This window comes from Cucurbita maxima, unplaced genomic scaffold (genome assembly GCF_002738345.1).
Source record: "Cucurbita maxima cultivar Rimu unplaced genomic scaffold, Cmax_1.0 Cma_Scf00038, whole genome shotgun sequence".
NCBI lineage: Eukaryota > Viridiplantae > Streptophyta > Magnoliopsida > Cucurbitales > Cucurbitaceae > Cucurbita > Cucurbita maxima.
This window is the reverse complement of record NW_019272054.1, coordinates 318,237-331,064: the sequence shown is the minus strand read 5'-3', so window position 1 is coordinate 331,064 and position 12,828 is coordinate 318,237. Positions and strand designations below refer to the sequence as shown.

At 36.2% G+C, this 12,828-nt stretch overlaps 2 protein-coding genes across 3 annotated transcripts; one reads left to right on the top strand and one right to left on the bottom strand.

Annotated features, from left to right (window-relative positions):
- Window positions 1–831: 831 nt before the first annotated feature.
- Window positions 832–3,835, top strand: LOC111469130 (LRR receptor-like serine/threonine-protein kinase GSO1). Its single transcript, XM_023114376.1, has one exon. It carries the CDS (start codon window positions 854–856, stop codon window positions 3,689–3,691), a length of 2,838 nt encoding a protein of 945 aa, XP_022970144.1. The 5' UTR covers window positions 832–853; the 3' UTR covers window positions 3,692–3,835.
- Window positions 3,836–6,405: 2,570 nt separating this feature from the next.
- Window positions 6,406–9,152, bottom strand: LOC111468963 (putative glycerol-3-phosphate transporter 1). Of its 2 annotated transcripts, none has more exons than XM_023114139.1 (3): window positions 8,974–9,152; window positions 7,491–8,548; window positions 6,406–7,341 (listed from the first exon to the last, which is right to left on the bottom strand). In XM_023114139.1, exons 2-3 carry the CDS (start codon window positions 8,506–8,508, stop codon window positions 6,782–6,784), a joined length of 1,578 nt encoding a protein of 525 aa, XP_022969907.1. In that variant the 5' UTR covers window positions 8,509–8,548; window positions 8,974–9,152; the 3' UTR covers window positions 6,406–6,781. The 2 variants fall into 2 exon arrangements, with proteins under 2 accessions (XP_022969907.1, XP_022969908.1); XM_023114140.1 differs by lacking the exon at window positions 8,974–9,152 and adding an exon at window positions 8,786–8,939.
- Window positions 9,153–12,828: the final 3,676 nt, after the last annotated feature.

Sequence of the window (12,828 nt, the reverse complement as noted above, 5' to 3'; positions counted from 1 at the left end):
TTTCTACATTTTGTGTGACCTTTTGGTTCAGTTCTTCATCCACGTCCTTTCCAAAATGAAAGTGTGGGTGTGTGTTATCTATGATGGTGCTACTCCATTCTTCTTTCTCCCCAGTTTCAGCCAATGCCTGCATCTGTCTTGTACTAACTTTGATGCTCCAATTCCCAAGGCTTTTTACAACATGACTTCCTTGCAATTCCCAGGCCTTGCAGCAAATCAGTTCACTTCCATTGATGGTGGAGTTTCATCCTTCATATTTGGAAACAATTGTATCCTAAAACCACTTCATTGATTTGATTTTATTCAAAGTTTTGTTCGGAAGAAATAATTTTTTTATTTTACAACTTGTGGGGCTAGAATTTAATTCTCGAGATGAAGCAATGAGACAACTTGCTCATGTGTAATGAACTAGTTGCTGAAAGAGACAAAATTAGTTGACTCCAAAGCAAGTCGTTAGTTGACTCCAAAGCAAGTCGTTTATGTCATATTGTTGTGAATGTCATTTCATTTATTTCAAATTTCTCTTTTTTTTTTTTTTTTTAAACAATATTCTCATAAGCAATTTTACTCTAACATTTTTACTATAAAATATGTGGGAGGAGATTTAAAATATTTTACTATTTTTTTTTTATATAATATCAACAAATAAAATATCATTTGAATTTGGTTTTTTATTTATTTAAAAAAAAAATTAAAAGTAGGAGGAAAATGATTGTAGGTGGGCGTTGTGAGTGAAATGTAGAATACTTGAAGGATATCAAATTAATTTTTCAATTCTATGAACAAGAAAATTTGGGTTAAAATTCCTTTATAAAGAGAACCACCTCTGTACTTCTTTTACATTCTTTTCAAAATGAAGGAAGTTTCATTTCTATTACGTGTGTTCTCCATGATGGTGCTACTCCGATTCTGTTTCTCTCGGGTTTCAGCCATAACCTGCATCCAAAAGGAGCGAGAGGCCCTCCTCCAATTCAAAAAAAGTTTTGGGACGGATCCTTTTCGTCTATTGGCTTCCTGGAGTGGAACGAATTGCTGTAATTGGTATGGTGTGGGCTGCAATCAAACTTCGGGACATGTTACTATGGTTGATCTTCGAAACAATTGGTTAGAGTTGTCCACATCTTTCTATATCCATTATCTTGACTCTAGTTTACTTGAGCTCAAATACTTAAATTACTTGGATTTAAGTGGGAACAACTTTGATCTTACTCAAATCTCAAACGTGTTGGGTTCTATGGTTGAATTAACATATCTTAATCTTTCTAACTCAATCTTTGATGCGAAAGTTCTTCCTCGTCAGTTGGGAAATCTTACTAAATTGGTTGTTCTTGATTTATCAAATTATTTCTTCTATAACAAGTACGCTGGATTGAAGGCACTCAATCGCGATGTTGAATGGATATCGCACCTTTCTTCCTTGCAGTTCTTTAGCTTGTCTGGTAAGGATCTTTCAGAGGCTTCCAATTTAATGCAAGTGTTAAGTTCTCTTCCGTTATTGTCATCCTTAATATTGACTGATTGTAGCCTTCAAAACAACCAATTGTCTTTCGGTTCCATGAATTCTTCGTTTCTTTCTAGAATTCAACATCTAGATTTGTCTAGCAATAACTTTCATGGTCCAATTCCTAAGGTTTTTCACAACATGACTTCCTTAAAATTCCTAGACCTTTCGAATAATAAGTTAACTTCCACTTCCATTGATGGTGGAGTTTCATCCTTCATACTTGGAAACAATTGTATCCTAAAAGCACTTGATTTATCGAACAACTATGATCTTGGTGGAGATGTGTTTGGAAGTTATGAAAATGAATCTATGGCTTGTCGTCGATATGATCTGCAAGTGCTTAAACTAGAGGGTACATCTCTGAAAACCAAAATTCCAGATTGGTTAGGAAAATTCAAAGACTTGAGGTCTCTTTCCCTTTCTTCGAGTCACATTTATGGTTCAATTCCTGCTTCACTTGGCAATTTATCCCGACTTGAAGATTTAGATCTTTCAAACAATGCTCTAACCGGAGCAATTCCAACTTCATTTGGAAGATTATTAAATTTGAGAATATTAATTCTCGAATGGAATAGATTGGAGGAGTTGGGGCAGGAATGTTTTATCCAACTTCAAAATTTGGAGGAGCTAGACATATCAAATAACTCGCTCAAAGGCGTTCTTGAAGAAGCTCATTTTGCGAATCTCTCTCAGTTGAATTTTTTATTTATCAGCTACAATGAGCATCTTTTATTGGACGTGAAGTCTAATTGGGTTCCACCTTTTCAATTAAGGTTTCTTGATGCAAGTTCATGTATTGGTTGTTTTCAAGGTGCGTTCCCTGAATGGCTTCGAACACAAAATGCATTAGTTCGTTTGTGGTTGTACAATACAAGTATCTCAAGTGCTTTTCCAACATGGTTGAGAGCTCAAAATCTCATCATTTTGGATCTTTCCCACAACCAAATTGTGGGGCCAATTCCTACGAGCGTGGGGGATCAAATGCCCAATTTGCGATTCTTGTATCTCAATCATAATCTTATCAATGATTCTTTACCCCTCTCATTTTGCAAGTTGAAGATTTTGACTGAAGTGGATCTTTCAAATAATGAGTTTTCAGGAATGGTTCAAGGTTGTTGGCTGACTTCAAACTTGATGTATTTGGATTTGTCTTCGAACAACTTTTCAGGAACATTTCCATATTCCCATGGAAATCTTTCGAGGGTTGAAATGTTGAACTTGAGAAGCAACAAGTTTGAGGGGTCCATGCCAAGTGTCTTGAAAGATGCTAGAGATTTGAATTTTTTAGATCTTGGCATGAATAAATTCTCTGGAAACATCCCCATGTGGGTGGGTAATAATCTTGGAGATTTGAAATGTCTGATGCTACGAGGTAATTTGTTCAATGGTACCATTCCTTCAAGTCTCTGCAATCTCACATGGTTAACCAATTTGGATCTTGCACATAACCAATTAGAAGGACCTATCCCACAAAATATTCGCAACTTTTATGCAATGACAGAAAAGTTATATGCTGGCTTTTCCTTCTCTAGAGAGGCAGATGTTGCCTTTTCCGATTATAGGGAGAAAAGTATAAGTCAGTTCATCAAATCTAATGAATTAGATTACACCATGAAGCAACTAGAACGGATGGTGAATATAGATCTCTCTCATAATTATTTGGTCGGTTCCATTCCAAGTGAGATATCAAAGCTTAAAGAGTTGGTTGGATTGAATTTGTCCCACAACAATCTAACAGGGACAATTCCTGCTGAAATAGGAGAAATCGAATCGTTGGAATCACTTGATTTATCTTTCAATCAACTTTCCGGGCCAATTCCCAGGAGCATATCAAGATTAAATTCATTAGGTGATTTGAAACTATCTCGCAACAATCTCTCCGGAGAGATTCCTCAAGAGGGTCATCTTTCCACCTTCAATGAGGCTTCAAGCTTTGATGACAATCCTTATCTCTGTGGGGATCCACTTCCAAAGAAATGTACAACTGAGAATTCATTTGAGCCGTCGTTCACAAACATCGAGAATCAAGATGAAGAGGAAGATAAATGGGATAAGTGGTTGCTTTGTATCGTGATAATACTTGGATATGTGGTTGGATTTTGGGGAGTTATTGGAGTTTTAATGTTCAAGAGGAGTTTGCCTACGAGACTAAAGACAAGATTCATACAACAATCCAATGGAGCGTAGAAGGATTGAAAGGATTCTGCATTCACAAATGAATAATAGGTAATAAAGTTCTTATTTTATGGTTGACATGTTTTCATCTTCCGTCGCTATTGATGTAATCCTTACTATCTTAAGTATGCCATTGTGCTTAGCTGTTTGTGCTCATTTGAGGACGGATGAATACTAAAAAGTCATCTTTATTAGGATTAGGAGGTATATTCTAAAATCACTAACATCACATTTGTAAATGTATGTTTCATACCTTCTACTTTCAAATGTTATTATAAACTGTATCAGCATGATATCATAGTATTTATATTTATATTGAAGTTAATAGATGATATTTCTTTGTATTTTATGGGTATTTATTAAAGATTTAAGAGAGATATCGATGTCAAAACCTTCAACTTATTGATATATATCGATGTATATCACCATATAAACCTTATATTTTAATCCTTGAGAATAACTAACGACACTAAGAGGAGTCGACCGAAAAGCAAGTCTTTGGTGGGTCGTCTTCTTCCTAATATTTTTGGGTCTATTTCTTCCCCAATAATTTTCTTTTTTTCTTGGCCTATCATTCTCAAAATTAAACATGAAGGCGATGGAACATAATTGAAGACTTTTTTATCAGAACAATTAATACTTCTCTATTTTTGTAATTAGAAATTTATAAAAATTAGTTATTTATATCTCGAAAATTATTACTTTATTTGATAATGGGTCGGAAATGGCTGAAAAAGCTATGAACCCTTTCTTGGTAGAAGTAATTCTTTCTTGGAAAGAAGCCATTTCGATACTAAGAGGAGGTTGATAACCCAAAATTGAAGATATTCTACCTAGTAACGTGGATACCTCGAACCCTGCTCGAACAAAACGAAAGATTTTATCGATAAATAGAAGCACGTCTTATTCATTAACATCTTGAAAATATTCTGCCATAGTTGGGCCAATTTGAATTTTGCACCTTCTAAGGAAGGGTTTTGCAAGAAAATATCTCAAAAATTATTGCAAGTAAATGAAAGGTTCTCAATTAACAATACATTACCAACACTTTAAATTAGTCCAAACGTGATTGAAACAAATTTTTCCCTCCTAATTTTTGCCTAACGAACTTGATCGTTTGCTGATTTACGTTCGCTCTGATACCATGTTAGACGAACACGACTCTCCACAATGGTACGATATTGTCCACTTTGAGCATAAGCTCTCATGGCTTTGCTTTGGGCTTCCCAAAACGCCTCATACCAATGGAGTTAGTATTCCTCACTTATAAACTCATGATCATTCCCTAAATTAGCCGATGTGGGACTTTCATCATCCAACATCTCCCCTCGAACAAAGCACGCCTCCCCTTAATCGAGGCTCGACTCCTTTGGAGTCTTAGTCATTTTTGACTGCCTTCGTACCTTCGAGGAGGCTTGACTCCTTTTGGAGTCCTTTGTTCGACATTTAAGGATTTGTCAATCTATTGGCACGGCTAAGTTTAGGGCATGACTCTGATACCATGTTAGACGAACACGACTCTCCACAATGGTATGATATTGTCCACTTTGAGCATAAGCTCTCATGGCTTTGCTTTGGGCTTCCCAAAAGGCCTCAGACCAATGGAGAGTGTATTCTTACCTTATAAACCCATGACCATTCCCTAAATTAACCGATGTGGGACTTTCATGTTAGACGAACACGACTCTCCACAATATTATCCTCTTTGGGTTTTCCCTAGCTTATAAATGGTGGTTTGTTTTCCAACCCAACCATGGGCCAACCAATGTGGGACATCACAATCCACCCCCTTTCGGGGCCCAACGTCCTCGTTGACATTCTTTCCTTCCTCCAATCGATGTGGGACCGCCCCCAATCCACCCCCTTTCGGGGCGTCCTTACTGGCACACCGCCTTGTGTCTACCTCCTTCGAGGAACAGTGAGAAGGCTGGCACATTGGCCGATGTCTGGCTCTGATACCATTTGTAACGGCCCAAATCCACCGCTAGCATATGTTGTCTTCTTTGGGCTTCCCCTCAAGACTTTTAAAACGCGTCTACTAGGGGAAGGTTTCCACACCGGTGGTTTATTCTCCTCCCCAACCAATGTGAGACATCGCAATAATAATATGGATAAAATGATTTTTTGTTAGTTCAATAATATGTAGAGTTAGAAGTTTATTTTCGAGAGAAAACTGGAGACAACTTGCTCATGTGTCATGCATTAGTACGGAAGAGACTTCATTAAAATGACACGATAAATATTTTTCCAAATCGAAAAATTATTTTTCAATAGATGACTTTAGTATCCCATAATATTTTTCTATGGTTTGTGTTATCGATGATGGTACTACTCCAATTTACATTTTCTTAAAGTAAAGAGACTTCTTCCACTATGTTGCTTCGCTCATGTGCTATTTTATTGTTTAGATTCGTTGGTTGATGTTTTCCAATGGATCAGTCGAGTAGGGTTCAATTCTAAAGTGTTCACACATAATCACGGTCGTAATTATGTGTGAACACTATCTCGATTGATATGAGATATTTTAGTAAAACTAAAAGCAAAGTCTTTAGAACTTATGGTTAAAGTAGGGAGTATCGTATCATTGTAGAGGGTTCGTTGTTCCTATCAGCGTTGACATTTATTATAATGGATGTATGACCATGATTGAAATATGTGGTGGGATGAAAACCGAGAAGCCTTCTCCATCTCTCAAAACATCGAAACAAAGAGGGAATAGGGTTAGAGATTTTGAGTTTCATTTAATAAAATCATAGGATGAAAGTGTATTACTATATACATTTTTACATGGTGTTTGAGGATCAACAACTTTGACCTGCCTACCACGAATACAAATTATGTACAATAATCTTACACCAACCTAACTTTCTTTCACCATATTCAACACATCATCATGGAGAAGTTGTAACAAAATCCTCTCCCGGGACGAATCACACTATGGAGGAGCTCTTTGTCTCCCCGAACCCCTCGAAAAAAAAAGGGAAAATTCACTAACGACCACCATTCAGATGCAGCGTTCAAAACCTTCTTATGAACTAAACATGGGCTAAATACAATGGGACCTACGATTGCTGCTGTTGTTGTTGTCGTCGTTGCATATGCTCACACTTCAAGTACTGGACCCCTGGTTGTAATCCTTCCTCTCGATCTTGACTCCTCGATCTTTTCGTTCACCTCAGCGATTACAAGCTTTGTCAAAAACAGCCCAGCTATTAGAGCTGAGATCATCAGCATTACGAACACCAAACTCCAGCTTTTAGTCGATAAATATCCCGTCAACAAGGGTCCAATCGCAGCCCCAACCGAGCCAGTACCATCGATAATCGCCGTCACAGTAGCAAGCGCCCGAGAATTCCCGTTGAGTGAACTGTGGGTTCCCAAATCAGCAGAGACGGCGGTTGTTATAAGAGCATATGGGCCATTGACAAACATGCCAGTGATGAACATGAGAGCTACATTCATGGTTATGGAGCTGTGACCGTAGTTTCTATAGCAGTAGAGAGCAGGAATGGAACAGTACATGAAACTAGCAGCTGTTATGGCTCTAGCACCTAAGCGATCAGAAATATGGCCAGCTAGAATTCCTCCTATTACTCCTCCCATATCAAACAATGTCGAAAGGTTCCCGGCTGTGGTACTCGACAGATATTTCCCGTCGATAACTGCAAGAACATTAACAACAAATCAGGTTCTTCATAGAAACGTGTCGAGTAAGATATCAGCAGCAATATTTATCATTTCAAACAGAAGCTCCTATCTTTGATTGTGTTATAGATGTCACAAGCAAACAACAAACAGAAATGCAGCTCACCTGTGTGGCTAATGTAGAAAGGGAGCCAGTAAAGGAATGTATAAGCCACCAGTTTGGCAAAGAAGAGGCAAAATGCAAAAGGTGCAACACCAGGAATTCTCCACGCTTCCATAAAACCGACCGCATTCTCGATCTCTGATGCTGATTTCAATAGAGGTACTGTAGTTCCCTCTCCAACTTTCTTGAGAGAGCTCAAGCCATCTCCTTCTTTATCGATTCCAACCGACTCGGGATTCACAGGAAGAAACAGAAACACTACCAAACCTGATAACGCAATGATCAGACCAGGGACAACCAATGACCAACCCCAACCATAGCTCAACAAGGCTGATGCAATCAGTGAGCCAGAAATGTTGCCAACAGATGTGTGAGCATTCCATATACCCATTATTAGTCCCCTCTTGCTCTTTCCAAACCAGTTACCGATCACCGCAACGACCGAAGGCCAGCCGGTGGATTGGAACAGACCAGCAAGCATTTGAACTATCAAATAGTAACAAAAGACATGGATGTTTGCCCAATATCCTACTCCAAACAGCGAAGTAAACAGACCAGTTCCCAACATTCCCACAGTTAAAAATATCCTCAAATCCGTTCTATCTCCCAATTGGCCTGAAAAGTACATCCCCCCAGCATATACACCTAAGAAAGCCAAGTCAAGCTCACCTAGTAAAGATGTCCCTTCTACTGCATCAAATGGATCCCAACCACCACTAGACAGCGACCAAAGATTGGTTCTCTCAACCCGTGTACTCAATCGTCTCGTACTTGATCGACTCGTATTCCATTGGTTGAACTTGGAGCCTCCATCAGGAGATAGCGGATCAAGAGCACTCTTGATAATGCTCGTAGTTTTTCGAGAGGCATGGTAATTAGCATATGCCAAGAATGTCACAAGTAGAACAGTGGCTTGATGTGCCTTATACGAAAGAGGCTTTTTCCTAATCCACTCTAGAAATCTTATTCCATATGGCTTCCTGTTATTTACATCGCTTTCTGATTCTGATAATGACCCCATGAGAACGAAGAACAACACTAATTTCCTCTACAAGTGAAATCTACAGAAATAAATTACAGAATGTTATATTAGGCAAGAACAGAGCATTCTAATTCAATCAATAATTTAACGTGGATTTAGGTTAAAAGCCTCAAATATCAACCGGAGCTTCTCAAAATCGAACCCGCGAAGATCTTATGAAAACCAAATTCAGAAACTAATTTCTCAACATGTGTGGCTTCCAAAACCTTGCTAATTCGATTAACTTCACGAAAAATCAAAAGAACACAATACTAACTTCCATAAAACCAACATTCAGATAAGAAGTCGTTCAAAATCTCATGAAAAAACGAAACTCCGTCTACGAAATCGATGTTTGGATCAACAGAACAGCAGAAACAACAGCATCGAACAGAAGAACTCAAGAGAACCAAAATTTTACACGATTTGACTAGAGAGAAAACATTGTGTAGAAACACAGCAAACCTTGTTAGAAGCGAATAAATTTTTATGGGGATTGTGTTACGTTATCTTCAAGCTCTTGAAATCCAAATTTCTCTCTCTCTCTCTCTCTCTCTCTAAAAAATTTCAGTTGCCCTGTTTCCAGGATTCATGAACGAACAGGGTCGCTTCTCCGTGCTCCCTCCTTTCATGGTAATGGAAATTGAGGGGACTCTTAATAGCCGATGAGGATATGAAATTACCGTAATGCCCTTTCCTCGTTTTTCCAAAAAAGCATATTCTATTTCGATTTGGCCTCTGAAATTCATGCCCATTGGACCGAAATGCCCCTGCTATTTTTTCTCGACCATCAAAGTTTATAGGAAATAGTAATTTAAATAAATAAAAATCAACCGTCCTTAAATTTTAAATATTTTTTTTTTATTAATTTCTATTTATTATTTTTGGAATAATTTCTGTTCAACAAACTTAATTCTTGAATATAAATCAACAAGATTTCTTTTCCTTTTTTATTTTAATGAAAATAATGTTTTTTTTAATATATTTTTTAAATATCACCATTTATATATATATATTAGTACCCCATCTTATTGCATATTTGACCATATAAACCATTTTTATTTCCTCTAAAAATAAACTATATTTACGAGCATTAACTCATTGATTTTGATTTAGTTTATAAAATTAGGTCTATAATACCGATTAAAAACGAATTGAAAATACCAAATTAAGAAATAAAGTCGCTAAAAATAAAGAAAGGAATATTGTTCTTTTAGGACCAAATTGCTCCGATGTGAAGTATAAAATTTGGTGTTCATCCCTCGAATACGTATAAGTAACACCTAAATAAAATAAAAAAAAGGTACATGAATGAACCGAGATTACATCTAAATAAACACATTTTAAGGATAGGAGGGTTAAAAATGCTTAAAATATTTGCTAGTGATATTGTTCTCAAAGCTTTAAAACGTGTCTACTAGGGAGAGGTTTCCACATCTTTATAAAGGTATGAAGGTGTTTCGTTCTCCTCCCCAACTAACGTCAGACTCTTGATTAAAAAAAATTTAAAATTATCTTTTTATTTTTAATTTTCAACTTTCTAGAAAAAGAAATGGGAATGATTCTCTCTTATCGTGCAACAATAAAATAATTGAATGTATTATCTTGTATTAAAAATTGGATCAAATAATTTCAAATATAGTTTGTCCATATTGTATACCATATGCTTAGCTTTATATATATATATATATATATATATATATATATATATATATATATATATATATATATATATATATATATTATGAATTATACAATTAATGGTGATAGAGATAGGCTTGGTTTCGTCCATTTTGTTGAGCCTTTCCTTTTTTCATTTCAAAATTCAAATTTCTCAAATTAAATTATAAATTTACTTTTTAAAAAATTATCTTTATTTTAAAAAAAAAATCTAATTGGTAGTTGTTCGGCATTAAAAAAAGTAATAAAGATTCTAAATCAAATGGGTTTGGATCTGTCTCTTCATTTGAAATATCTGTAATAGGATATGAGACTCAATATTGATATGAAAACGTTGAAGGAGCGTTCCTTAGTAAAAACGGGGACTACTTCTAGTAAATATTAGCTATGGATCATGCCCATAATCATAAGGGCATTTCAATATGGAGTTGGGTCGTCGAGTTTAGTGATAGCTTTTGTTATTAGTAAAGGGAACTGCAATTATTGATCTTATTTTATTTCAAGTACGCACATGGTGCTTACAATGTCTGTGTGCAATATTATAACCAAGAACACTACAAAACAAGGATGAGTTATATGTATATAATAGTAGAAGGCAATAAAGTCAATCGAACATAGGGAAGAAACATCTCGTGATCGTCGATAAGCTTTGCATCCAAACGTTCGAGACTCTTGCTATACACGAGTGTGGCTAGCCTACGAATTTGCCACTTTGGTAACGGTTTTTAGGTATTAGTCGATTGTATACAAAATTATACATGAATGGGTAAGCTATTAGGTTATCTCTTATCAGGCCCTTGTCTTGTTGTCAGTTGGAAACTTTGTGATATCCCACATTGGTTGGGGAGGAGAACGAAACACCCTTTATAGGGGTGTAGAAACATTTCTCTAGCAAACACATTTTAAAGCTTTGAGAGAAAGCCCGAAAGAAAAGCCCAAAGATGATAATATCTGCTAGCGGTGGACTTGGGCTGTTACAAATCCGCTCCTGAGTCGTTGCTTTGTTGTGTACTTTCTAACATCTATCACGATAATATCGATTGTAACAGCCCAAGCCCACCGCTATTAGATATTATCGCTTTTGTCCGTATTGCTGTCAATCTCAAAACGTGCTTGTTAGGAAGAGGTTTTCATACCCATATAAATAATGTTTTGTTCTCCTCTCCAAACGATATAGGATCTCACAATCCACTCTTCTTCAAGGTCAAGTGTCCTCGCCGGCACTCGTTTTCCTCTTCAAACGATGTGAGATCTCACACCAATCTTCTCTAGACCAATTGGTAGAGGACCTAATTAGTTGTAAACGCCGTGAGGTGCTGCTCTCAATCACAAATGTGTAATCTTCTTCAAGACCAAGTGTCCTCACTGACACTCGTTTTCCTCTCCAAACGATGTGAGATCTCACACCGATCTTCTCTAAACTAATTGATAGGTCAGGACCTAATTAGTGTGAACGTCGTGAGGTGCTGCTCTCAATCACGAACGTGTAATTATTGAGGCTTTATATGTTGACGTTGATTAAAAATGTCGATGAAAATAACGATACGTGAGTGGGCCCTTAGAAAGGGAAAGGAGTTTGAATGAAGAAACAAAATCCATTGGACCGCCATGCTCTTACGACAGTGCCCCTTCCCCAACAAAACATCAAACTTGGGCAACAGAAAAACCGAATCCCAATCCAAGAGGGCACTGCTATTCTCACGCTAACAGACACGCCTGTCTTTATCAATCCCAACCAAAACTCCCCCATCACCCCCACTGGGGCCCACACCATATATCATGCTTAATAATTTCCATCTCTCACCCTACACTCCATCTCTCACCCTGCTATTCTCACGCTAACAGACACGCCTGTCTTTATAATTTAATTCTAATATGTATATTTTGATAAATTATTTTTCAACACTTAAATTTTAATTTTTAAAGTTATTAGTAAATAAATAAATTAATTTGCTTTTAAATATATATATATATATTCTAACAAAAAAAAAATTGTATTTTTTAAATAATTAATTTTTGGAGAATTATTATTTGAATTTAACTCAATCTAATTAAGTTCATAATCCAATCAAAATCGTACGCGTCGAATTGGGTTAAGTTGATCAGGTTATTCGAGTCATCTAATTTTTTATATTGAGATTTGAATTTTCAAGTTCACAAGAATGATTACACATTAATTGTTTGTATTTAATTTTGTATTTAAAAGATTAAAAAATATTAAACATTTAAAAAAAAACATAAAATTGCATTTTTGTTTTTAATACAATATTAAGCTTTTATTTTAATTTTTTGTTTATTAATTTCCTAAGTTTTTAAAATAAAATTAAAGGTCAAAGAATTTGTAAGTTTAGATAAACATAAAATTAAAAATTAAAAATTAAAAATTAAAAACTATTAATTTTGAGGCCTCAACCAAAAGAAAAAAAAAATCGGCCGAGGATATTTTGGTAAAAAAAATCTAATGTCAAAGTGGTAAATAAGAAAGTTGGAGAGGGGTAAAAAGGTCATTTGGAAAATAAGGCAGTTTTAATTAATATGAAGCCTGCGGCAACGCATATTCGCATATGGGGACGGAATAATTCCTTGACAAGGCGAGGAATATCCGCCTCAATTGTTCGCCGATGGGGCCCAAAGGGATTT